The 26545-nt window shown below is 35.4% G+C and overlaps 1 protein-coding gene across 1 annotated transcript in view; it reads right to left on the minus strand.

Annotated features, from left to right (window-relative positions):
- SV2C (synaptic vesicle glycoprotein 2C) overlaps positions 1-26545 on the minus strand; it is a gene marked incomplete at both ends in the record, with an annotated part of 80931 nt that overhangs the window by 33155 nt on the left and 21231 nt on the right. The window contains 2 exons of the mRNA XM_084305014.1: positions 17023-17174; positions 24617-24793. Of these exons, the coding sequence (XP_084161140.1) occupies positions 17023-17174; positions 24617-24793 (329 nt within the window). The remainder of the gene's footprint in view (positions 1-17022; positions 17175-24616; positions 24794-26545) is intronic.

The raw sequence follows: 26545 nt of genomic DNA on the forward strand, positions 1-26545 counted from the left end.
AGAAGAGTTAATGAGGAGTTGCTGAGGGAACTGTGGCTGTTTAGCCTGAAGTAAAGGAGGCTGAGGGGAGACCTCAGTGCTGTCTACAACCACCTGATAGGAGGTTGCAGCAAGGAGGGTGTTGGTCCCTTTTCTCGAGTGAGAAGTGATAGGATAAGGAAATGGACTTGCATTACACCAGGTGATGTTTAGATTAGATGTTAGGAAGAATTTCTTCATGCAAAGGCATTGAAACAGTCTTCCCAGGGAAGTGATGGTGTTACCATCCACAGAGGTATTTAAAAGACTTGTACACTTAAGGACATAGTTTATTGGTGAACTTTGTAGCGTTAGGTGATGGTTGGACTTGATGATCTTCTGAGTCTCTTCCAACTTAAATGACTCTATGATTCTATGATTTTATGGCAAGAAGAAAGAGAAATATAAACATTAAATTTGCACAAAACAGCCCACACTGTTTCTTGATATATTTGCACTTCTTTCAAAAGGGGTTTAGGGTTGTTTTATGTTATCTGTTTGGTCCCAGAAAGTTTCTCAGCTAAAGTGAGATCATCACACAGAGCTTTTCTAGATAGATAACTTAATTTAAGTTACTCATCTCATCCCATCTATCAAGACGATACTTCAGGAAAAGGAAAAAAGGATACCCCAGCTAAGCAGTGGAGAGAACCTTGAAGTTCCCTACTTCTGTTTGTTCATCTTTGGTTGCTTAGAATTTTCTCTTTCCATATTACAGAGAAATAACGGAAATACACTTTCCAAAGTTGCACTGCAGTAAATTTCTCCACCTGGCCACCATCATGCAAGACTCTGTTTCGCATCTTAACGAGTGTGAATACAAACCACCTTATAGGGCTAGAATTTATTCAATCTCAAAGCATTTCTATACAGAAGTGAAGTGGTTAGACTTTGGTCACCACTAATACTGTTGGCTCTGTCCTGAGTCATCCTACCAGACTTTGGATGCTTAAGCATTCAAGACCACTTAGCATGGGGTTTTGAGCAACCTGGTCTAGTGGGAGGTGTCCCTGCCCATGGCAGTGGGGTTGGAATTATTTAACTATTAAATATTTAAAGTCCCTTCCAACCCAACCCACTCAATGATTCTGTTATCAGGAATCAAGCTTGAATAATTTCTGTTAAGTCTTCATTCTGAAAGCAAGTATCATTATGGTCCTTGGAAAGAGCATGTGTACTCACTGATTACAGTCCGTGGATAATAAAACTAGTTTTTCAAAATATTCTAGGGGAACCTGTAATTTTCTGCTTAGATCGTAAATCAGATGTTTCTAAAACTTTCAAATCACTAGTAATTCTCTTAAAACCTGTTAATTGCATGTTTCTGAAATTTAGAATGAGAAATACTATTTTTCTCTTGAAATCATTAAGTAAGTAAGTATGCATTTTCCAGGCTATAATGTGCGTGTGCATCCCTTATGTGCACTTATTTCCCCTATTCAGAGAAAAGTGCTTGAAAATACTAGAAATTAATGTAGATCGACACAGGTCAAATTTTGCTCACAGTTCAGATACAAAGCATGAAAAGAGCTGTGATGCATAATCAAAAGGACAAGTATTGAATTTTCCTATACATTCCTGTAAATTATTGTTTTTATCAGATTTCTGTATTTAAATTGGCTTTGGATAATGTCCTTTCAATTTAAGCTTTTATGTAGAGCTACATCTACTTAAAAATAGAGATAGTAGCATTCATGTGGTACTCTCTTCAGTCACGTGGAAACCAATCCTTGCTATGACTGCTTTAATCTAAGATTCTTCCATACATAGTGTTGGGATTTGCAATCCTCCCAATGTTCTATTAGTACTACGACTCCATAGTACTCTGGAGAATAGAAATAAAGAAAAGAAAAGAAAAGAAAAGAAAAAGAAAACAAAAACAAAACAACAACAGAAGAACAAAACAAAACAAGACAAAAAATAAAACAAAAAATATAGCTGGGATGCAGTAGATGAGTGGTTTGCAACCTTCATGAATTTTTCAAATGGATGTGCAGAGTTCTATATATAACTATATTTATTTGTCTTAATTTTATGTATTTGTCTTAACTATTTTAACAGGCATATCACCTAGAAGCTGTCTATGAACTGCCTGTTACTGAAAAGCACAGCTATAGCTGACAGCATGTAGAAAGAAAACTAAATCAAAGAATGATCTAAGAATTTTCTTAGCTTAACAACCAGATAAACAGAGAATACAAAAATTGAAGTATATTTCTCTAATATGAGTAAGATCTAGTCAACGGTTATGCTGCATTTACCTTATGGTTCAAATCAGAATGGAGGCTGAATAACTGGAAAGATGATGCTCTAATTAGGCAGATGTTAAACAAAACAAAACAAAGCAGACAAAACAGAATGGACCACCAAGGGTTAATATTGTGCTGATACCACCAAAAATCTCATTACAAGCACTGTGGCACATAATTGATCTGGCTATTTGGCTGACTGAGTCTGTGACCCCAGAGATTTATATACTCACGTTGTTCTGTGAAGTCCTTGCTTGAATGTGGCTCTGTGCAGCTGCACACTTTACAACCCGCTATGTGTATTTGAGTGTGGCTCTGTGCAGGCACTTTACAACCCACAGAACAGACAAAGAGGTAAAATCTGCTACACATGTCTCTGAAAACAGCCTGGGCAACTTCAATATTGAATCTCTCTTGTAGCTTACAATCTTGTCTTTCTAAGAAGAAAAGGCCATATCAGGCTTTCCGGAGACCACAGATCAAGCAGATTCAACTAATGTTAAAAAGAAAAGGGGGTCAGCACATTTAAAAGAAGCTGCTGTCAGAGATTAAAAATACGGTGTTCATTATACACTCTGAGACTATTCAATCAAATGGCAATGGAAAGTGTTTCAAATTTTGTTTGTATGACCTCATTTTTGATTTCTTGTTAAGATACCTCTCTGTAATCTTCAGCACATACTTAGATTTTTCCACTATTTTATTTTGCTACACCTAATAATAATTGATAAATTTATTGCATAAGAGGTTTGAAACATCTGTTTGGCCAGTGCTAGTAAGTATTGTAAAATCAAATCAACAGAAGATATGGTTTTATAAGTTGACAATGTAAAATTGTTAAATGCCTTGTGAAGTCGTCATTATGAACTGAGTCTGAGATTTTTGCCTGTGACAGACAATGTAGCTGAATGGTGACTTTTTGACCAATATGACCAATGGTGGCCAATATGCAAAACAGTTCTAATAATCTCTACATGTTTTTGCATAGTGCCATCCATACCCAGTCAATAGCTCTAAGCTCAAAAAAATGTGGTGAAACATTATGGTTTCAAATATGCCTTTGGTTGGTGTGTGCAATCACTGAGAAAAATATTATTCAAAACTTGGCGTTACTTTACTGTGGAGTTGTAAAAACTGTCATTAAGTTAAACATTATATTTAGTTTGAGAAGTTGTTGCAGACACTGTTAACAGCAGCTGTTAAATGTGGACGCTAATTTAAAATGTAAGTGCTCCAGTCCTGGTCTGGGACTTCCAGTGATTTATGTGCATCAGGACTAAGGATATTTAAACAATGGGCTCATGGTGAGCAAGAAAAGAGAAGCAATTAATCAAAAAAGACAATCAGAAAAAAAAAAAAAAAAAAAAAAAAGACTATAAAAGACTGCAGTTTATGAAAAGACAATGGGTCTTATTTATCTAGTCTAACTTTTACAGACAAAGCAATCATTGAAATGCTGGAACATTTTCTGAAGAGGAGAAGGATCATTTACCAGTGACATGCATTACACCTCTTGTATTCTGCTGCAGTGTAACAACACAGCATCCACACAATTCAAAAAACTCTTTCAAAATATAACCCTACTATATTCTGTTTACCTATGAAGTTTTGGCAAGAAAAATCTTTGTTTTTCAAGGGCACTTCAGTGCTGTGATTGCAGTCATTCACATTTCCTATTTTTCTATTTAATGTATGTATTATTACCTTTTATTTTTTTAATTACAAACAAATAAAAAAGGAACAATGTCTTATTACTAAAAGAGAGGAAGCTTATGTCATCTAATAATGTGATCCGATGTGCATTTTCAGAATTTTCTTCTAATCTGACAGCAACCAATTAAACAGCTGATAACTGACTACATGGAGTCTTTCTGTACCTACTATGAACAATGTAAGACCTACATTCAAACTTTGATCTGATGATCTGATACTTCTACACAAATATTATTTGCCCTCATAAATTAAATAGTAATGATGTCCAATTATAGTCTAGCCCAGATGTCCAAAGTCAAGAGGAGATTTTTGCCTATGAGAGCCAGCTGAAATATTTAAAATATGGTTATCAACAGAATCAAGCAAAATATAATATATTAAAAATCAGAGCATTGTATTGCATTTTTTTTGTTTGTTTTATAAAACTCTATGACTTCCCTACAAAGTCTAGAATTCTCAGAGATCATGAAAAAGTCAGATGTTTTCAGATTATGTCAGACTGAAATGCACAAGATTCCTCTCTGCCTGACAGGGTGAGGGTGGAATTTAACAGCCTTATTTTGATCTCTTTAGCTGTGATTCCTGTCTTTTTTCTTATATGGTACTACTACCTTACAAAAGAGCTGGATGGTGGAGAAAACATTTAATTCCCCAAAACAAGTAGGTCTTGTACTCTAGAAAGGGAACAAGGTAATACAGACTCAAAAAACAAGAGAGGAATCAAGGGAGGTAAAAATCTTCTCACCTCAGTCAGTACCAATGCTGAGGAGTTGAGGTAGTGAGCTGACAGTCCTCACTACCAAATCTTGCTGTTTCTCTTTGATAATTTTGTAGTATTTTCTGATGGCATACTTGGAAAACATAAAAATACATGTTTGTTAGGACTCCCACAAATGCTATACAGGAAACAGAGAAGGTTTTTTTCCCTTATTTTTGTATGGATCCCTACCATAAAAATATGAGCAGAAAGAATAGAATTAGATGCTCTGTTCAGGTTTTCATATATTCATATATTCACAAATGTTCCTTGATGGCATTATTTTCAGTGAAGTAGTTGTGATTTCCAAAAACAGTATTTAGTATTTTTCTTTGAGAAGACATATAAACATAATTCCCAAAAATGAATTGAAATGCCTTTCTGCAGTTGATTATATTATTAATAAATGAAACTTCACTGTAAATTGAAAAATGATCATCCAGTTGCATATAAAACCCACAGACAGAATATATTATTGAAGAGAAAAGAAACTGTTGCTAAAAGGACAATCACTAACCTCGTCAGAGCAAACAGTTCTCTGAGCCAGACGAATAATAAGGAAGTATGGTGAACAAATTTGTACTGCTGTATTGTGTTAAAGACAAAATGAATATATTTAGGAACCTGTATAATCATAGAGCAAGACCAACAATCACTTCTTTTGCCCATTTGTACAAATTATGTGAATTTTTCTTCTGTTGTAGACTGATATGTTATGCATCCAATTTGCAGAAACAACAATGAAAGCAGTTTGTCTTTATCATATAAAAAATAAATAAATTGAACAATAGAAATCTTATCAGAGCTAGCACCTCATTAATTTCGCAAAAGGAAAAGCAAGGATTACGTCTAATACGATAGACACTTCTATACTACTGTAGTTACTGGTCAGACTTTTAGGGCAGTTTCATTAATTTCAAGTCATCTTTCTTAATTTGTAATCAAGGCCAATTCATTGTATGAAATAAGTTTTAGCAAAATCTAGGCTGAGAAGATGCTGTTGTTTTATTTTCTTAAGAATGACTGACTGTAATTATGGCTTCTTTGGAAAATGATTTTTATGGCATAGATAGTGATGTTAACGGATGAGGTTTGTTCATCTGTCTGCTAGTTCTTCCAGGAAAAATGTTTAAAGCCATTAACCTACTTTCTTTAAATTTGACAGGAAGAAATAGCCTCAAAAATGACTGCATTCCCCAATGCTGCATGAAATATGCTGCCAGGCAGCAAGGACGGACCCTGTCAGTGCAGGGAGAAAAAGGCTCAAGTCAGTGGTCCACACACACTGAATGCCATGACTGCACTGTTGCCACACCACCAGCTCTGGCACTAACACAAGTCTGACCTGAGCCCAAAGGTGCTACCTCCTTCCTAAGGGCAGCTAAGCTGAAGAGGTGAACACAGAGGTGAACATGGTGAGTGCATGGAAAGTTGCAACTCTATTCAGCACTGGTGAGGCCACACCTGGAGTTCTGTGTCCAGTTCTGCCTTCCCCCTCTCCACCCTCCCCCCTCCCCCCCCCCAACTCCCCAGTACAATATGGCCATACTGGAAAGAGTCAGTCCAATATAAGGCAACGAAGATGCTGAAGGGACTTGAACACCTACCCGATAAGGAAAGGCTGAGAGAGATGGGATTGTTCAGCCTGGAGAAGAGGAGGCTTGGGGGGGATCTTATCTACATCTATAAATATCTGAAGGGACAGTGAAAGAGGATAGAACCAGGCTCTTTTCCGTAGTGCCCAGTGCCCAGGTACAAACTGGAACTCAAGAAGTTCTGTCCTGAACACTGATGAAGTACTTGTGCAGATGACTGAGTTCAGGAACAGGCTGCCCAGAGAGGTTGTGGAGCATCTCCTTAGACATCTTTAAAAACCGTCTGAACATAGTCACGGGCAGCATGCTCTGAGTGTCCCTGCTTGAACAGGGCGTTCGACCAGATGATCCCCAGAGGTTCTTTCCAGCCTAACACATTCTGTGATTCTGTGATATCTCTTGTAAAGGATATAGGGGAGGAGTGGAGAGAAAGGAGCTAGCCAATTTAACTGAAACATGGGCAGAAACCACTAGGAAACTAGGCTTTGTTACTTTCCAGCTCACAAAACATCTTGTTAGTTTTCTTACTGAACCTCCAGATAAACAAATTTTCTCTTTCACAGACAACCTAAACAGCCCAGCAAAAGGTTATATTTGAAGCTCACTAATGAGAATCCTTAGTGCTCATTAAGTAGATGTGCTAAAAGCTACTTAAGCTTCTAACACGTGTGAATATAAACATTTAAATGACCATATCAAACCCTGCATTAGGGCACAGAAAATAGCAAACTGATAAACAAAGTGATTTGTTTTGCTTTCCTAGCTGGATTTGCATAAGCAGCTGTTCCAAATTCTGCTGTGTTCTGCCATTCTTGTTGCTTTTAGAGATTAAGATTTTTTTTCAGTATATGCATTTAGCATAGTCTAATTTCATAGGATTTTTTCAAACAGAGAGCTATTCATAAGTAGGAGTTGATAAATCAAGTTAACATTAAAACTGCCTTGTACCCACTTTAATTAACTTCGATTTTAGAAGTATAGATATAGTTTCAGCCTGCAGGATACAAAATTAATGGAAACGCACTAAGTATGGGGGAAGTACAGCACATTGGGGATCATTTTGACTCTAGTGGAATACTAAGCAGATCAACAGATGTTGCATTATATACTACATGCCTTTATGTCTGATCTATTCCATTTGTGCAGCATTACAGTCTCATAGCAAATGCAGATTCAAAATTAGCAAAGCTCCAGCATCTTTTAAAACTCAGAAGTGTTTTCCACTGGCTAATGTGGAAATAGATTCACAGATTCTTAAGACAGAATTTGTATCACAAAGTCAGTTGTATGAAGAAGGTAAAATTGAAGAGACGCTCTTTGTTTTAAAATTTGGATTTTTCTTCTGAGTTAAAAAAAAAACAAACAAACAAACAAAAATGCTTATATATTGATTTAAAATTCTGCAGATGCATTATTGCATTCACAGGCTTTCTACTACTGAGAAAAGACACAGGAACCTATTCCCCAAGCCATCTTCTTTGGCATCGCTTTGTTTTGGACTACTAATAAAAGTCAGAGATCTTCTGCAGAGAAGAGATCCTATGCAAAGAACAGAGACTACTGCATAACAGAGAAAGGAGTCTTGGTATCATTTTTTTCCAGAACAGCTGCTGCTATGGCTTGGTTTTGTTCCGACCTATCATGTAAAGGTAGAGTAAGAGGGAAAGGTTTGAGAAGATTATTTTTTTTTCTTTTAACTAAGTGTCCAGAATTTTTAATATAGAAAAAGATGGACTTTTTCACGTATTTTTGAGTCAGTGCGGGTTTATTCAAGATTTATTCAGCAGAAAAATCCTCTTTCTCTTTTGGAGCCACCAGTTAAAAAATTTGGCAAACAGGCAGTTCCCTACTTGTGTTGGAATGTCAAATGTTGCTCTTTTATTAGTAAGTAAATAAATAAAAAATCTATTTTATTGCATTTAATTTCTGAGGTTCTTTCCTTTTTTTTTTTTTTTGTTGTTTTCTTCATTTTCCTTCTTCCATACCCTCTGGATCAACAGTATCCATTTAATTGTTCTATGAAAACAGGAGTGGATGGTACCTTGAGGGGGATATTTAGAGTATCCATTTACGCCAGATTAGAACAAATGATGGCCCCTACAATATTGTCAGAATACATTTCACTGATACTTTCTTAAAGTCTTTTCTTAAACACTTAGAGTGACTGAGATTTTAATATTCCACAGGAGTTTCAGTCAGATGCTTTACTAATAGACAACTAGAAAGCTGGTTTTGTTTTTTATACTACCTCTCCTTTAAAGAAATTTCAGCTCATTACTTTTTGTCTTATCACCTATGAGTCATTCATTCCTTTTTCCCTTTGCAGCTAATCATGTTTTCTCCTATTTGCCTTCTGCAAGATTAGAGAAGACATCACTGGTACACCTCTTGCATGTCTAAATCAGCTATGACATCCTATTTCAGCACGTTCCAGCTTTGAACAAACGTAACTATTTTTCCTATTTCCAGGTCACATTAATCAGATGTTGATGTACAATGGACTACAGTAAATCATCTCTGTAGATGTGACTACAGAGTATATTTTTCTCCCTAAATGTTTTGGCTGCAGTCACTGCAGTAATGCAGCAATATGAAATCAGTCAAGCGTGGCTCATTTTGTTATAAATCACGCAAGTACATTCTATTTTTTGATTGGACAGGTGCACTGCATCAGAGATGGTCAAGTTCCCCTTTGCAGACTACAACAGAGGAAAGGTGAAAGAAGGAACTTCCTCCTTTATTGGAAGATCCTTTGTTGAAGACAAAACCATGATTTTATAATACATTTACAATGTTCTCTGCAACTTGCTCCTGATAAAATGCTGGGAGCTGAAGAAAACACTGATGAAACAGGTATGAGAGAAACCAAGCTGTTTCTCTAATGTTCAGACCCACATCTAATGCATATTTTGGAATTCAGAAATGCTACAATAAATATCTGAAAAGCAGCAATATCTATAAAGTAAGAGCCACTTATTTACAGCACAATCATCAGCTTTGACACATTGAAGTTTATAGATTTCAACAGACAAAGTTGTTTTACAGGTATTAATCTCAATGTGGCAAATAGTTGTTTTTTTTTTCTTGCTTTTTTTTTTTTTTTTTTTCGTGTGTGTGCGTGTGTGTACAGACAAGTAACAATGAAGTTAAACTTTAATTTTTTCAAAGTAGTCAATAATTTGCTGTACTCATCCAGGTATAGTCCCAAATACTTAATTAGAAATGAACCCAAAGAATACCCAAATTCATGGGTTATTTTTGAAGAAAAAGAAAATGTTGCCCATACAAGTTACCTAGCAAAAAAGGTGGCTTGGTAAGCTCCCCCCAGCATTTCCATTCCCTTGGAAATAAATGCTGAAAAGAAGGAACATCTCTGTTTTTTCTTATATTATCTAAAGTACATACCATATAACATTTCAATACTGGATAATGATCTTGGAATTCACCTTGGAATAAATATTACAACAGAAGAGTTTCAACTTATTCATCAGTGACTTGGATGAAGGGACAGAGTGCAACCTCAGCAAGTTTGCTGACGATACAAAGCTTGGCATATTGGCTGAGACACCAGAGGCCTGTGCGGCCATTCAGTGGGATCTGGACAGGCTGGAGAGCTGGGCAGAGAAGAACCTCATGAGGTTCAATGAGGGCCAGTGCAGGGTCCTGCACCTAGGGAAGAATAACTCGAAGCACCAGTAGAGGCTGGGGGCTGACCTTCTGAGCAGCTCTGTAGAGAGGGACCTGGGAGACATGGTGGACAGCAGGCTGACCATGAGCCAGCACTGTGCCCTTGTAGCCAAGAAGGCCAATGGAATCCTAGCTTGCATCAGAAGTGTGGAGAGCAGGTCAAGAGAGGCGATTCTCCTTCTCTAATTAGCTCTGGTGATGCCACACCTGGAAAACTCTGTGCAGTTGTGGGCTTACCAGTACAAGAGGGATGTAGAGCTTCTAGAGAGGGTCCAGCATAGAGCCATGAAGATGATTAAGGGATTGGAGAATCTGTCTTTTAAGGAGAGACCAAGCAAGCCAGGACTGTTTAGCCTAGAGAAGAGATTGATGAGAGGGGATCTTATCAATCTCTATAAATAAGTGAGGGGACAATGTAAAGAGGATGTGGCCAAACGCTTCTCAGTGGTCATTAGTGATATAGGACAAGGGGTAATAGGTATAATTTGAACCACATGCACTGACATTTGTCTTCTTTTAAAGCGAGGAGTCCAGCAGGCTAGACAGAAATCTCTGCACATCCATTATTGCAGTTGCCACTTCTCAGAAGGATCCAGATCTGTTCATCAGAAGTGCAAGAAGCTGCATGGTCACTAAGATCTTTTTGTTTTTATTGCTATTCAAGCATTTGCATGCCCTATAATTCCACGGGGGCTATATAACACTGGAATTGTTTTTTTATCCCAATAACACTGCTTCCATATGTCACTGACTAACCCTCAATCCCCTAGAAAGATTGAAGAAGGGAGTCAAAAGATTTTCTTTCTTCATTGCCAATGAATAATTTTAGTCCTTCATATCCTCAGTTTTGTTTCATGCTGGCAGGTTGATTCTTCCATTACCACTGCCTGGTGCTGTGCATGCTGTGAGCTGCACATTGAGACTTTAGATCATCCACATTGTAGTAGCATCCAGCTCTGCCTACCTTCTAGTCTGTTTTATTACAATATTGTTCACAACAGCTTCATACATAAGGGGTGTTTATTGTAGTTTTAAGTGTGTGCTCACCATTTTTAACTCCACCTGGATGACAGAAGAACAAAGCAAGTACGACAGTAGAAAATATTATAGAAGTTACTGTAATACACCTATCAAAAAGATGATAAAATATCTTTTCAATTGTCAGTAATGTTAACCTCCTCGGGTGAGGAGATCTGCTTCACCTCCACAATCTTTGCTATGAACAAAGATATTTTTCAGACCACTTCACAAGCCATTGACTCAAAACAAAATAGATTTGTCCAGTATAGTAACAATTACATTCAACTTGAAATAAATGCTATTTATGGACTCCCGTGCCCATGCAAAGACTTTTCAGTATCAGTACAGCTATGAATGTTCAACAGGTCTCCAGCCGTGAGACAGTAGATGTTAGAATTTTATTACGCTTAACTTTTGAGACTTAACTTTTTTCCTATCTAAACTAAATCCCAGTTCCTGCCATTTAAACTAATTTAAACATATTGACAAAAGAAAAGTAAAAGGCAAAGATCTTCAGAGTAAAGTAGGAGCAAATGTATTTTATAATATAGGAAAAGAAAACATTTTTTTTTGCAGTATGAGAGATAATTAAGTATTTTATGTATAGAAGTTACAGTTAAACTTCTGAATTCAATGTTCTACAAGTCTTAGGTTTGAGTCCCTAATTTGAAGACTTCTGTGTATGCATTTTTTAGATCTATGTTACTGTAAAACAGTGATTCTCTACACATTAAATATATATCTTTATATAATTTATATATATAAATTGCTATGCTTATAGAATTTATATTTATTGTATATTTTTAATATGCTTGATTATATATATCAAGTATTCTGCAAAAATTTGCTTTCTGAATTTAATAAAAATCTAGTGAATGGAGTAGAGATACTTATTCTCTTTCATTCACAGGACAGGTTATCCGTTCTTTGCAGATGCAATGGAAATATTTGCTGAACACTTTATTTTTTTTTCCTGCTTACACCTAAGGAGAAACATTACAATTAGAAAAGAAATCTTACATTCTGAACTTAAATTCTTATTTCTTAGATTTCTTGTTTCACTTCTTTCTCCTCCAAATTTGTGTTTCCAGAATGGTGATAAATACCTTTCTTACAAACACAAGTGGCTGATCCTTGTTAAGTAAAAAAAAATAAAAATAAAAATATAAAATTCTACTTACGAAAAATGAATGGTCAGATGTTAGGTATTTAGACACTGATCTAAATAAAATGTATAATCTAAAGAATTATATCTGAGTTTTTGCACTGAGTGTTAGAAAGTTGTTTCCTATTTTCTTGATTCTGTATTATTAATAAAGTAATTTCATAGACTTTTAGTGGATAATTTACACTAATTTAATTGGAATTTGAATGATATCTCTCTCAGATCATACATGAAAACTTCTTGATATTGTTGTCTCCTCTCTCCCCAGTAAACACCAGAAGTGAGGGGCTAGCATGTGAGAAAACATATCCTGAACTCATCCCAAATACATAGAAAGACAATTTAGAAAGACAACTGTAAAGAGAGTTTTTGGGGCTAAGGATTTATGAAAGTAATTAGACCCATGTTGGTATTGCGCCCTTAGACCAGCATGAGGTTTTAATAGTTGTTTACTCTTCAAATGAAAAATCCCATGTGTTTCAAATCCTGTTTTTATTAGGACTTTATGACCTTAGTCAGTAGTGTAATCCAGGTTCTCCACTACAGAGGGCTGAATTTACAAATTAATCAGGTGGTGAATACTGTTGCTCTTGCACATATATGCTTGCAAATCTAGCTCCTAGCTAACTGGTTGTAGACATTTCCGTCAAGCTGTAAAATGCAACTAGTAATTAGATTTACTTGCTTTTACTAAGTAAAAACTAGTAACAATTAATGTTGATGAAGGCCCCTTCCCATAATTTAGAAATGTACTCAAAATATTATGAACATTTGATTAGCTTTGCTGATGTTTAAAACAGCAAAAGCAAATGACATTATTTTACAAACGCTATTAAAAAAAAAAAAAAAAAAGGAAAAAACAACTCATTTATACATGCTGCTGCTTCCTTCTAATTGCTGTCACATAATCCCTTGGCTCCTGAGTTTGAAATGTAAACTGCTGTTTACGTGCAGCAACCTTGATACCTGCACCATCCTGGTCAGACACCCCATTATCTCCACTTCTCTGCCTTCCAATCTAGGTCATGTGTTTGCTCTCTTATTCAGTAATAAGATCTATAAATCAGTGAAGTCAACAGTTGTCTGTTGCTAAGCAAAAAATAAAAAATAATATAGGGAATGTTTCTGGTGTTTATGAAGTCAGAAAAGGATCCTCATATATGCCAAACATAAAACTGCACAGAATACCAAAACTAATAGCATAAATAAACTGAAAGCTTTACCCAACATCCCCTGGTTTTATTTTGGAGATACGACACAATAAAATACTAACCTTTTTTTAAAATAAAATAACATCATGTATGGTAGGCAACATACTTTTTCAGAGAACTGTTAATTATATATATATATATATAATTATTTTTTTTCAATGAAGGGATAAAATTGGCTAGGAAAACTTGGATGAATCCTTGGTTCCTATGCTTGAATGAAGAAATAAAAAGTGTAATGAAAGGGTAATATATCACTATTGGGATTTTACACTGAAATATGATCTCTCACTGTTAAGATTTTTCATTGTTTGGAAAATGAATATTTTAAAAAACATTGTGATAATGTATTTGATGCATTTGACAGTCTTGGAAGTAATCCACTTTGAATCATTATGCTAAATTTAAAGTTGCACTTGCAAAATGGTTTATAAAATGGTAATTATCCTTCCTATCAAGCCTGACCTACGTTGTGCATAAAGCCATCTATTTGCAGCAGCCTAGTCTGGGACTTTGTTAATTGGCTGCAATTAGAAGTGTTTCTCTGCAGATGTTTCTTCTAATAGATTATCTATGACCTCAACTCTTCTTTCAAGAACCCTGAGCAAGTCTGCATCCATTTTCAATTTTTAAACAGAAGCCAACAGCCATAGACTTAAAGAAGCTCTGAAACTTGCTTGCCTTCCAGATAAAACTAATCTTCCAGTATGTAGTCACTGCAGCACTACATCATCCTGATTCTTCTCAGGCTTTAGTCACTCCCATGTTGTTTGAATAGAAACAGACAAACTGTAACATGTAGGGAATGTAGACTTCATTTTCTCACAATAATAATAATAATAATAATAATAATAAATAAATAAATCTTCAACAGGTGAAACAGTATAGCTTCACTGTCTGCCTTGGAGCTAGATACATGTAATGTATATCAGCTGCAAATCTGGGACTTTTTAAAGTACATTAACAGAGAAAGGAAACAAAAAAATAAAAAATGAGTCTATACTAATGAGTCTAAAAATGAGCTGATCTGGTACTTTTCCATTCATTTACAATAATTCCACTATGCTCAATGGCAGCTTATTGCTCTTCAATAGATAAAACTTCATTTATTGTCTTTGAGTAATTTCAGTGTTCAGCTAGGGAAATCGAACTCTTGTTTGCTCCTCAAGTGAGATCAGAATTTCCTATGCACTATGAACCTTAGAAATAAGTGGATGCTTTGTTTATAATTATGTTTTGCTTCCTGGCCAGTGGAGATATGAATGATGAGAAGGACTGAAAGTGGTTTGGAGAAAAAGATATCTCGTTGCGTAATTTTGGCAAAATAATCATGTGGAAACCATGTAGAATTTCTAAAGGAGAAAATGGTCTTAAAGGAGTCCTCATGAATGCACTTGATACAAATGGTGAAATGACCAGAGCCTGCATTAACCTCTCCTGGAGTGTTTGCAGAAGGGTACAGTATTGTGTTAATGTATCCTCCCTAGTTCCAGAGCAGCATTTGCCCTGGGAACACTTGGCAGTGCCTGTAAACTCAGCATGCAATCATGAAAATGAAGCAGTTTATGACTGGTCCTGAGCAGAACAATCCCACACTTGTGCCAGACAGTAAGACACGGACTTTAACCTTGACAACATAAAGAAGAGGTCTAATTTAAAGGAAAAATAATTATGAAAGACCTCATTCAAACCCATAAATATATTCTGATTAATTTTTCCAAAATTAATTTTGGAAAAAATGGGTAAGCTTATTTCTTTTCCTATGGGAAAGAATTGTGTCTGTTGTTTATAGCTTCCTTTTTTAGCCCTCCCTTTGGCTATTACGTCTTTTTTTCATATACTGCAAGGAGAGTGATTTATATGACTAAAGCTGAAGAATACAGTCTTTTAAAGTTGTTTTTTGTGTTATTCTGTCTGAAGTGATTTCCTAGATACTTTTGCAGGAATACACACACACAACACCAAAACAGCACAGCATGTTTTTTTGTTTGTTTGTTTTTGGTTTTTTGTTTGTTTGTTTGTTTGTTTTGTTTTGTTTTTTGTTTTTTGCTTTTTTTTTTTTGTTTTTGCTGATACTTGTCCACTGCTAAAGAAAGAAGAAAATTATTCCCTTACGTGTCACTACTTTAATGTAAAGCTGTGTATTGTTATTCATAGAGATATATTGCCATGTGACATTTTTGAAAGCACCTCAGTAAAGGCTGTAGAGTTATTTATGAAATCTATGGTCAAATTATTCAAATCAATCTGTCATAATGTTTGTATTTTCCCCTGAAATATAAAGAAAATAAAAATATAAAGGAAAGAAAAAAAAAAAGGCACCTAGAACAACTGACTAATCAAATATATATATATCTCCACATCATGCATTGCCAGCTAAGATTCCTCTCTGATTTCAGGAATTCAAAGCCAAAAGGCAAGGATAAAGACAGAGATTCAGGCTGCATGTCCAGTCTAAAATTAGTTTTCATGCTACAGTCTAGATATTTGATTAGTGTGCATGGTTATAATTTATTTCTGGGTCTTACTGTCTGTTAAATGTTCCAATCACTTTGGGCAAACCTTCTGAATTTTTCCTCTTTTGCATAATCCAACTTCAATAAATATCAACACCTAGCGTAAGAAAACTGCTCTGCATGCTAGCTAACTCATGATGTTGCTCTATTTGTTTTGAAGAATGCCATCGACAAGTGCTTACAGAGCCTGATTTTTAAAAAACACTGAGCAGTCTCAGCCACCCTGGAGACCCATGAGCACTTAACTCTTCAAAACACAAGCCCAGGAGACTGATTCAAACCTGTATCTCTGTAAGTTTGACTATGTCAGGGCAGTAAAGAGTTATTTTGCAAAGCAGTATATATCTCATGTTCATATAATTTCAATCACTGTAAGCTTTTTGTCTTATTTGCATTCATTCATCCCTACAGTATTTATTATGTGCACTTTTTTTGATTTCTGTATTCCTACATCATTAAAAAGATCCACTAAGAACATTCAATATGGTTTTATATTTAGAAGTGCCACCACAAACATTAAGATGATCCTTACACTTTTTTCTCAAGAGTGTATAATTGACAATTAATTTCTGTTTCAAATAAATAAACAAAAAAGCTGCAGAACTTTTCTACTCAACATTTTAAAAACTATCTTCTTTAATTTCTTTAATTTATCCATGTCGCTTATTTTCTCCAGTTTAAAAAAAATACCAGTAACCATAGAATCATAGACTTACAGGATCATAGAAAGGTTTGGGCTAGAACAGACCTTAAAGGTCATCTAATTTTGCACACACACACACACACCCATCATAGGCAGGGATACATTCCACTCTCCCAGGTTACTCATACTTCTATTTGTCCATGTTTCTAGTAAATTTATAGAATCTGACTAAGCAAAGGTATTAGGTAATTTTTGTATTAATATATTAATTTCTTAATATGTTTTTATTTAGGGTATGATCTGTTCACTTAACTTCCCACAAAGGAATCATTTTTTCTCAATAGCAGGGTTAGCATTTCAAGAACAGACATATAGTACCATGTTTAAACTCTAATTGAAGAGCTTTACTTTCACAGTACAAGAATGAAAAATTGCAAGTTGTTTTTCTTACCATAATGAGGAATTATTGCCCAAGCCATTGCAGATGCATAGATACCGCCAATCATCCAAAACATACAGAGCCAACTCAGATGTTCACCTCGTTTCTCCCGAGCAAGAACTTCCGAAAAATAGGAGAAAACTATTGGCACAGCTCCACCAATCCTAAAATGAAATATACACCATACATTAAGGGAGAAAGTAACAACTATTTAAAGTTTGGACAAGGTCTTTTAAAACCCAAACTACAAGCAGCTTTCCTAGCAAGAGTGTTTTTGTCTCAAATAGCATGATGTACTGAAGAGCTATTTAGAAAACTGTCACCAGTTTGGATGCAATTTTTGTCAAAAATTTCATTGAAAACTCTATATACAATTCAACTTATTCAGTGATTCAAATGGATTGTCAATGTGCTGACTGCTGAAACAGAAACCTACACAATGCATTGACTTTCACCACTACAAAAATCCTGTAATCATAGCAATTTAATGACAAATGTCAAAATACATTCAATTTAACTGAAAATATTAGTAATTTTCCCAAAGAATAATAGATATTTCTCTAAGTTTAAACTCCAGTGTTTCAGTGCTCAAACAGGAAGTGACAAAATTCCAGGTATGTTGTTAATATATTTTATTTCATGCATATTTTAAAAATAAGTTATATTCATTTGCACCATATGATTTGCTAAGCCCATGATGGGCTTAAATTTTTTATGGGAGAGCCTATGCATTCATAAAATATCCACAGATCTTCACAGCATAAAAAAAAAAAATAATAAAATAAATAATTTTTAAAAATAAGTGAACAAAAAACTTCAACTTGGTTTTGCAAAATTTATTATAACTCAAATTTTGTATCATTGTCAGTACTAGGTTTCAAATAATCTTTTAGTGTCTTTAACTCTTCACTACCAATGCAAACTGTCAAATGTTCCACAACAGATTAAGTCTTTGTGGGCTTTAATTTCCTGCTGAAGAAAATACCTGTGAAGTTTGAACAGATCTTCCGATATACCAGATTACACCCTTTAAAGAAGTAATGACTTTCATGGTTGAAATTTTTAACTCAGCTTTAAAGATAAATGTGTATTTATGCTGCTGTTTCAGTGACTGCCAAACTGCGAGCAAAAAGAAGGAATTTAGAACAGATTAAAACAAATATAAAAAGTAAAAGATGAATACAGAAATGGTATTTCAGTGCTAAGAGAAATCAGTGCCATGTCAATGCAATATTGTTTACTTCAAGGTATCCTCAGGTATTGCAATGAAACACTGCATTGAAAAGTTAATTTGTTTAGGGGACTGCTGTTCTGTCATTTCCTTCTAGACAACTCTACACAAAGTACCGCCAGTCAACTGTTACCTTTAAAATTAATGTTTGCGATAGCTGAGGTTGCTAACATTCTCTGCAAGTTCTGCAGAGGTTCACATCTCTGTGATTTTTTGTTAGGTGTACGGATAGAGTTCCCATGTGAGGACTGTATCTTGTGTTCTTCTCATGGGTAAAAACACTAAAAAGTTTCACCAGGTTATTGCTCTCTCACAATGAGGGAGATTGTCCTGAGAGGTTGTCCTGGAAGCCCAGGATGAGAAACAGTGGGAGAGGTATGGCTGAGGGTGGAATCACAGCTCATTTTGCTGCAATGAAGAAGGCCTACTAGCTTAGTGGTGCTATAGAACCTGTAGGCTCTCCAGCTCCCAAGGTTTAAGTGGCTTACAGCAATTAATTCTTACCCTCCAGGGCTTAGGCCACGCTTTTATAGTGTTACATGTATTTCTGTACACTTTCTATACAAATTTGTTCTGTGAACATATTGGGAGAGGAAAATCAAAAGGAGATTTAAACGATGCACCCTAGGAGAATGGAATTTTAATGAAACAAACAATAAACTACAGTATATTTGCACTTATATTGTCACAAATAAATGCCTGCAAATCTACCTTAGAAGCCATGATTTGTCAAAACAGATTTTGGCAACTGCACAGTGTGACAGCTGGAAAATAAATAAATAAAAAGCATCCTGGAGCCTCTGGCTTCAGAGAGCCTTTGCTTATTGGCAGATAAGCAGATTAAGCAAAGTGTCTTGAAAAGCAAAAGTATATAAGGAAGAGACACAATGGAGTGGAAAGGAAGGGGGGATGTAAAAACCCACACCACCATATAGAATACTAACTGTACAAGGCAGAATGTTGTTCTGAAATATCTTGTCTTCTTCTTTTACAAATATGGATAAGATCTAGACTCAGAGTAAAGATTGCGTCTGTGCATTGACATTTGCAAGTTTTTTACTGGTGATTTGCTAAGTATCAGAGTTCTAAACACAGATTCACTGCTATGCTCCTGAGATTTGGAAGTAGCCCACCTTCTTTTGTCCACTTGCATCTACTTTTTCCTCTTCTTCTTAAACAGTTTCTTCTTTCACTTCCAAAAGTCTGATTAAAAACATCTTTGTTATTTTCCTCCCAGAACTTCCTCTAGATTGGCAAGATATGCAAAAGTAAGTACCCAGATCAACTTGTTCACCTTGCAAACTGCTGGGATAAGTCCTACAAAACAGCAGCATGCTGTAGGCTATGCATTGCTGATCATTCCACCTATTTTTAAATCCAAGTGCCTGATTGGAATATGCAAGCTAGAGAAATTGTCTTCTAGGTACACACATGACTTGTATGCTACCAATAGTGAGACTCCCTGTGATAGACTCATGTATGATTATTTACAGAACTCTAAAATACTGTTAGCTCTGAAGGAAACTGATGAGTAACTAATTAAGTCCACAAATTTTTATAACACTACTAAAAAAAAAAAAAAAAAAAAAAAAAGACAAGTCAAATTTGATGTCAAATACAAGCATATAATTGCAAAGAATTTGCTTGCTGTACTTATGCAGCTAGGTATGCCAGATAAGCTGCTTTCAGATGTGCCACCACTGGCAAGCACAGAATCATTTCTGCATCTACAGGAACATTACTAGCAGAGATACAGGTGTGATCATCACACTCTACTCAGCATTTGTCAGGTCACACCTGGTGCACTGTGTCTGGTTCTGGTTCCCAGCGTTCAAAAAGACACAGACAGACTGAAGAGTGTCCAAAGGAGGGCCACAAATATAATCAGAGGGCTGGAGAACCTGTCTCATGAGGAAAGGCTGAAGAGTTAGATTTTTTCACCCTGGAGAAAAGAAGATTCAGGGCAGATCTTATCACCGTGCTCCAGTACTTGAAGGGTAGACAGTACTTAATGTGTGACTACAAAGAGGAAGGATCTTTTTGACAAGGATCCACATGGAGAAGAAAAGGAATAATGGATACAAACTGTACTGGAAGAGATTTCATCTTCATGTAAGAAAGTAATTTGTTACAGTGAAAACAATCAGTCACTGGAACAACCTCGCCAGAGGTATGATAGAATCCTCTTCATCAGAGGCTTTCAAGATATGAACGGGTAGGGTGCCAGATCATCTCATCTAATCTCCCTTTTCCCATTAAGGTTGCACATGATCTTTCAAAGTCCATTCCAGCCTGGGTTGTTCAATTCTATGATTGTTTATGAATTTTTGGTCTTTTGCAGATCTCTTCCTTTCTCTTTTTCATTTCTCTTTTCAAGTTTTTACTTTTTCTTTTGAGTTTTCTGTTGTATAGGTTCTACCTTATTTCTGTGTTTCACTTTTCTAGTCTTTCTCTTTCATATAATCTTCCTTTCACATTAAAATATTGTCCTCTTGTCTTCACAGTCTTAAGATAGACTCCCAGCTGTGTCAGGTTTACGTCAGTCAACCTTTAACCACAGAAGAGGAAGAAAGGCCTGGAATCAAAGCTATTTGGAAAGCTCATACCTTGCCAACTGCTTCCTTGGCTTGCCTGAGAAACATATTGGCCTTTTTGGCATACACTATCAGCTTTGAAGCCAGTCACCTGCAGAGCTATTCATTAGCTCTCAGTGTACAACTACTGATAGCCATGGGTGGGAGGCAGCTGGAGTTTGCAGAGGAATTAAAGTCAGAAGGATTACAACCCTTTCAGGGTAAGAAGACACATGAGAAAGAAATAGAGCAAATAAGCGTAAAGAGGTAAAAGATAAGTACAGCATAATAATGAATACTAATGGCATATAATTATAAAAGCTGCCTGTTGGTCAAGATCTGAAGTCCTTGACAGCAACTGCTTGCATAGTTGTGTTGCAACTGTGCTGTGTTCACATGGCCCATATCTCTGCTGGAATCTTTTGAAAGTTGCTATGCATACAGACCACTAGCTGTCCTTCCTGTCTTGGTCATTTAGAGAAGAGCGGTATAAATGTCTGTAGGAGTTATTTGCTGCTACACACAACATGCAAAAATGGTAGTAAATGTCAGCTTGGTGACCTCAAAAATTGCTAGTTACAAAAAATCTCATCTACAGATCTGGATTTTTGGTAACTGTTGATTCCTACAAAGATGTGAGGGATTTTGGCAAGATCTAAATGATGAGTTTAATGCTACTGCATTGACACCAGTTCTTTATATGTTAGATCCCAGTAATGTAGAAGGACTACTGCAGGTGGCTTTGCAGAGAGATTTTCTGAGAAAGGGATAAAAAGGCTGTCTGAAGGTGAGTCTAGTCTAACATCTCGTGGAACATAAATACTATATGATAGTAAATATCGAGAAAGACTCTTATTCACAGGGTATGACAGGCTTTTTATTGGTTTTCGGTTATATAAATTCACCACATCTAAGCCAAGTTTACTAATATTTCTGTGGATCTTAAGAAGACATTTGGTCAAACTAGTCTTTATAGCAAATTAAAAGAAATCTCTATATTCTGGATATAATGCTTGGTTTGTAAATTATGACATGTTTGTTTAACCTTTCATAGTTCCCTCATGAAATAGAATAATTTCAGTGTTGGTTGAATAATTTTTAAACTTTAGTTGGCCTCAGGATATATATTTATTTCAGTTACCTTTATACAACATGAAAACTTTGATTACTTTTAGAAGCAGCATTTGGGCTAGATAAATATAGAATATCCTGAGTTGGAAGGGACCCTTAAGGATCATCAAGTCCAATATGATGCAGTTTGGGAAAATGTATCATCTCTCTGTTTATTTCAAGGCAACCTAAATGAAATTTGCTGGGCTAATACAAATGTATAGAGTACTTTTAAGCATGTTATTCTAAACTAAGTTGTTGTACATGGAAAACTCTATCTAAAATTATCTAAAAGTACCCCCTCTCCCCTTCCCCCGTGCCCCAAAAAATAAACTTTCTGTAATAGACATTAGATAAAACTCTCTAGTTGAGATTAGTATTTCACTGTGCCAGTGTTGAATAGGCAACAGCTCCCTTTCCGTTCCATGTAGTAGTGATATTATGAGTCATAATCTGGTATTAGAGAAAATTTACTTTGACAGTTTCAAAGATAGATCTAACAAGGTGCTTTTTGATGATAATTTTAGCACATTTCCCCCTTTCCTCCCCTTCTCCCCACTGACTAATGATGAATACAGCTCACAGTTTCCTGTCTAGCTGTTTCTACATTGTAGGAAACCATGTCAAAAGCTCTGCTAGACCTTTATCTGACTTTGGGATTCAATTTCCTTTTGATTTTAGATTTTGGATTGATCAATGGAGGAATCACAGTTATGATATTTTTTCCACAAACAGAAATGATTTTGCAGACTACCCAACATTTCTTTAGTCTTTTCACCAGCTTAAGTTTACCGTTGAGACTTTCATATCCCTCAACACCTTGTACCAAGCAGTATCTTAATATTATTTACACTGTTCTTATTCCAAATAATTCTTATTCTTGTGCGGAGGGGGGAGATGCAAAACTTCTAATAGTTTCAAGTTTTTCAGATGCAAAAACATGATCAGAAGGTGGACTGTTTGCTGCTGTTGCTATTGTTTGATTGTTTTTCCTGATCAGTTTACCTCTGTAAATATGTTTTGTCTACAAGAGAATCTGAGGATAATCTGTTTTATATTATTTTCTATAAATAAATTATTCTATCAGATACTGATTTTATTGTTCATGCTTATTCATATATTTATATATATTTTTGTATTTTCTAGAAGATAGAAGAGCAGTTTAAAATCCCTTCACCTTACATCTCATGATTTCATATCTCATGAATAGCTCTTAATATTTAATTGACTTTTAATTATCAGAAGTTGTCCAACAAAGGTCAAGTGCTGACTTCATGAACTAGGCAGACTAAGCAGGAATACAACAATCTTCTGGATGTTGAAAGGATCGTGAAAGAGAGAAAGTGTCATTCAACAAGGTCAAAGGTTGTTTTTTCAGAACAAAGATCCTTTAATCAGCTATAGAGATATAGGAACAAGGAACATCTTACTGTAGTGAAAACAGCTTTGTAAAAAGCGTCAGGGTTTTGATGAAAATGCAGAACTTTGGGTAGTCATAACATAAAACCTAGAAGTGATAGTGACCTATAAAAGGAAAAACATGTAGGGAAGCTGGATGGGATTATTATTATTCTTTTAAAAGAAGTAGAATCCTCATGACTCTAAAAAGAGTCGTATCTAAAAGTTTGGTGTTAGACTCTCCGGGCAAGAGGACACCCCACATCCCTTCCCTCAATCCTCTCCCCCTTTTAGACTCCTTCTTGAATCAGTTTAACAGTACTTAGTGCTATAGCAATTGTATTTTGGTGTCATTGTCTAGATCTACCCTGCTTCAGACCATTTGTGGTTTTTGAAACTGTAAACACCATACAACGGTGTTTTTGTACTATGGTCACATAAACCAGAGCCAACAAACCATACAAAAAATGGACTTCATATGCACGGTTTTACTATACAGTGTTCTGTGCTCTTACTAGCTGTTTCACTTTGAGCATTCTAAAGAATGAAAGTGGTCAGCAATGGAATCATAAATGAGAGTTTTTGATCTGAATCATGTAAATACCAGAAATGCTAAACTACTCCAGAAAAAACTCTTCATTATCCAAGAGTGCAATAAAGGTACAATTAAGGTATGTCATGTTAATTAGCTTGGGCATCTCAATCTCAGCTTAAGTTTAAAATGATAAACTTAATGAACCATGACCAATATCTTAAACATTTTCACCAAGTAAGAAGTTATTTAAATTAAAAGAAAAGTAAAGCAAATACAGGGCCACAAACCTTCTCCTTATGGAAAGAGCAATAACATTTGGCAAGATATAAGGCCCAATTTTAAATTTGACAGTCTTGACTACAGTGGTGCTATAAATATTTGACACACAAAGGCACTAGAAAATTTATAAATATTAGTGAAATCTTACACTTATGAGGGGAGTATTATACTGCTTAATGAACAGACAATACATAAAGAAGCTGAGATATAAAACAGTTAAGCAAGTTAAGCAAATTCCCAAAGCAAGTCTGTTGCAGAATGAGAACAGATCTCAATTTCACACTTTTCAGTCTGCATCTTTCTCCTAAGATCATTCTTCTTCTCCTCCTAGTTTTTGTTTACAATTTTAGTAGCTGCATTGATTAATTCCCTCACCCCTGACACAGGCTATATTCCTGCATTAAATAATGAACTTTTGCAAATAGAAGACTTTTATTAACACACACAATTGTAGAAATTAACAAAACCAGAGGAGCTTACCCAAATCCAGAAAACAATCGACAGAAGAGGAAGAAGCCATACCCCTGGACAAATGATGAAAGGAAGGCAAAGAATCCATTGACAGACATGCATATCAGGAGTGACTGTCTCCTTCCCACCTTGTCTGCCAAGCCTCCCCAGAAGAATGCCCCCACCATCATCCCAAGGTACACTATGCTACCTGTAATATACACAAAAGAAAAAAAAAAAAAAAAGAAAAAAAAAAAAAGGAAAGAAAGAAAAGAAAAAAAAGATGTTGTTTTGTGAGCTACAAGACTGACCACAATTGAACACACCGAAAATAGTTGTATGTATTTGAATGATTTGGTTTCAGCCATCGTCTCTCTTTCCAAAATAAGTAATATACAGATTAATTTATCTTTTTTCAATGAGTAGAATTTGTATGCATAGCTTTGCAAAAGTACCTAGGGAGAAAGATTTCCTATTGTTTCTGTGTCATCTGCTAGCAGAAACACTGAAGCTTAATATAACTATTAAATGAGATGCCTCTAGCTAAAACAATTAAAATACAAGCAAATAAGACTGAATAAGAGAAAAAATGTTATAATTTCCCCAGCAACAGGACTACATTCAGGTTAAATACTCCAAAAATTAAAACTTTCCTTACAGAGAGAAATAGTCTGAACATTACAAGAATATAAGCAATCCTGTAGGGGATTAATCACCGGCAGTAAGATGTGCTAAGTCTAAAAGAAACTGATTATGAAACAATGGACAATTTCCATTTGAGATCTACAGAACTGAAGGTGTCCAGCTTTGTCTTTTTTCTTCCTCCTGTTTCTGCTTCACTGTATAGTTTTATTTTAAATAGTGTTGTCCCATATACAAAATAAGTAAATAAACAACAACAAATCCAACACTAAAAATAGTTTTATTTACAAAGAATTTTGAACACAGACATGACAGTTTAGCTTTACATTAATCATACATCAGAATACATCATACATTAGAATGAGATGAGGACATATTATTTTGAGGTGATTTTTCTAAAGTTAATGTTTTAAAAGTGAAATACTTTCCAATGGAAAGTTAATCTGGAATAATTAACAACTTAACCATTGATTTCTTAGCATGTTATACATTATTTCTTTTCCAGGGACAACTCTTCCATGGGACAATGCATGAGGAAACACAACATACTGAGCAGACTGTCAGAAGCTTGTTCCCAAGCTTTGGGCAGGTCCAACCAGATTTATATTTTGTTTCACACACTTCCTGTTTCTTCTTCTACCCACTTGCTTTCTGAGCTTCCCAGATGAGTTTTAATTTAATTAATGGTAAGTCTTGTAAGTCTACTACTACTAAGAAGAATTTAAATATAAGGCAGTTGGAAGCAGCTAAAATATGAGTGAGCCCTTGTCCTGTGACCCTTTTCTATCAGCCATAAGAACTGACAAATTCCCCAGCTGCTCTGTTTATGGTCTCAAGAAGACTCACCTCTGCCTTGCAGAAGGTAAGTAAAACTGAGAAAAATAAATAAAATGCCTGGCCTTTGTTAACTGAACAAAGAGGTCATTCATCACTATTTCCTTGCTTGTAATTCCACATATCAATGTCTGAAGTACTAACACCTGTCTCATGCATCACAAAATGTCCCCCTGTACTCTCTAAGGTTCTGTACAAATAGTTTCCACTGTGCTGTTTCCTTATGAGACACCATGTTAAAACACTTGATACAACACACATTAAAATAAATATATATTAGCAGAGTTATACTTCAGCTAGGCAAGTATACTATTTCATTTATCATTTATTTATCATATTTATCATTCATTTTAGCACATTTATCACAACTGAATTCCTGTGTGTAGTTTCACATTGGATATTTCAGTGATATTTCAGTGATATACAAATGTTGGACTACACTCCCTGAAGGCTTTCTTATGTTTTAGGATTTTTGTAATAAAA

This window comes from Netta rufina (genome assembly GCF_964035555.1).
Source record: "Netta rufina genome assembly, chromosome: Z".
NCBI lineage: Eukaryota > Metazoa > Chordata > Aves > Anseriformes > Anatidae > Netta > Netta rufina.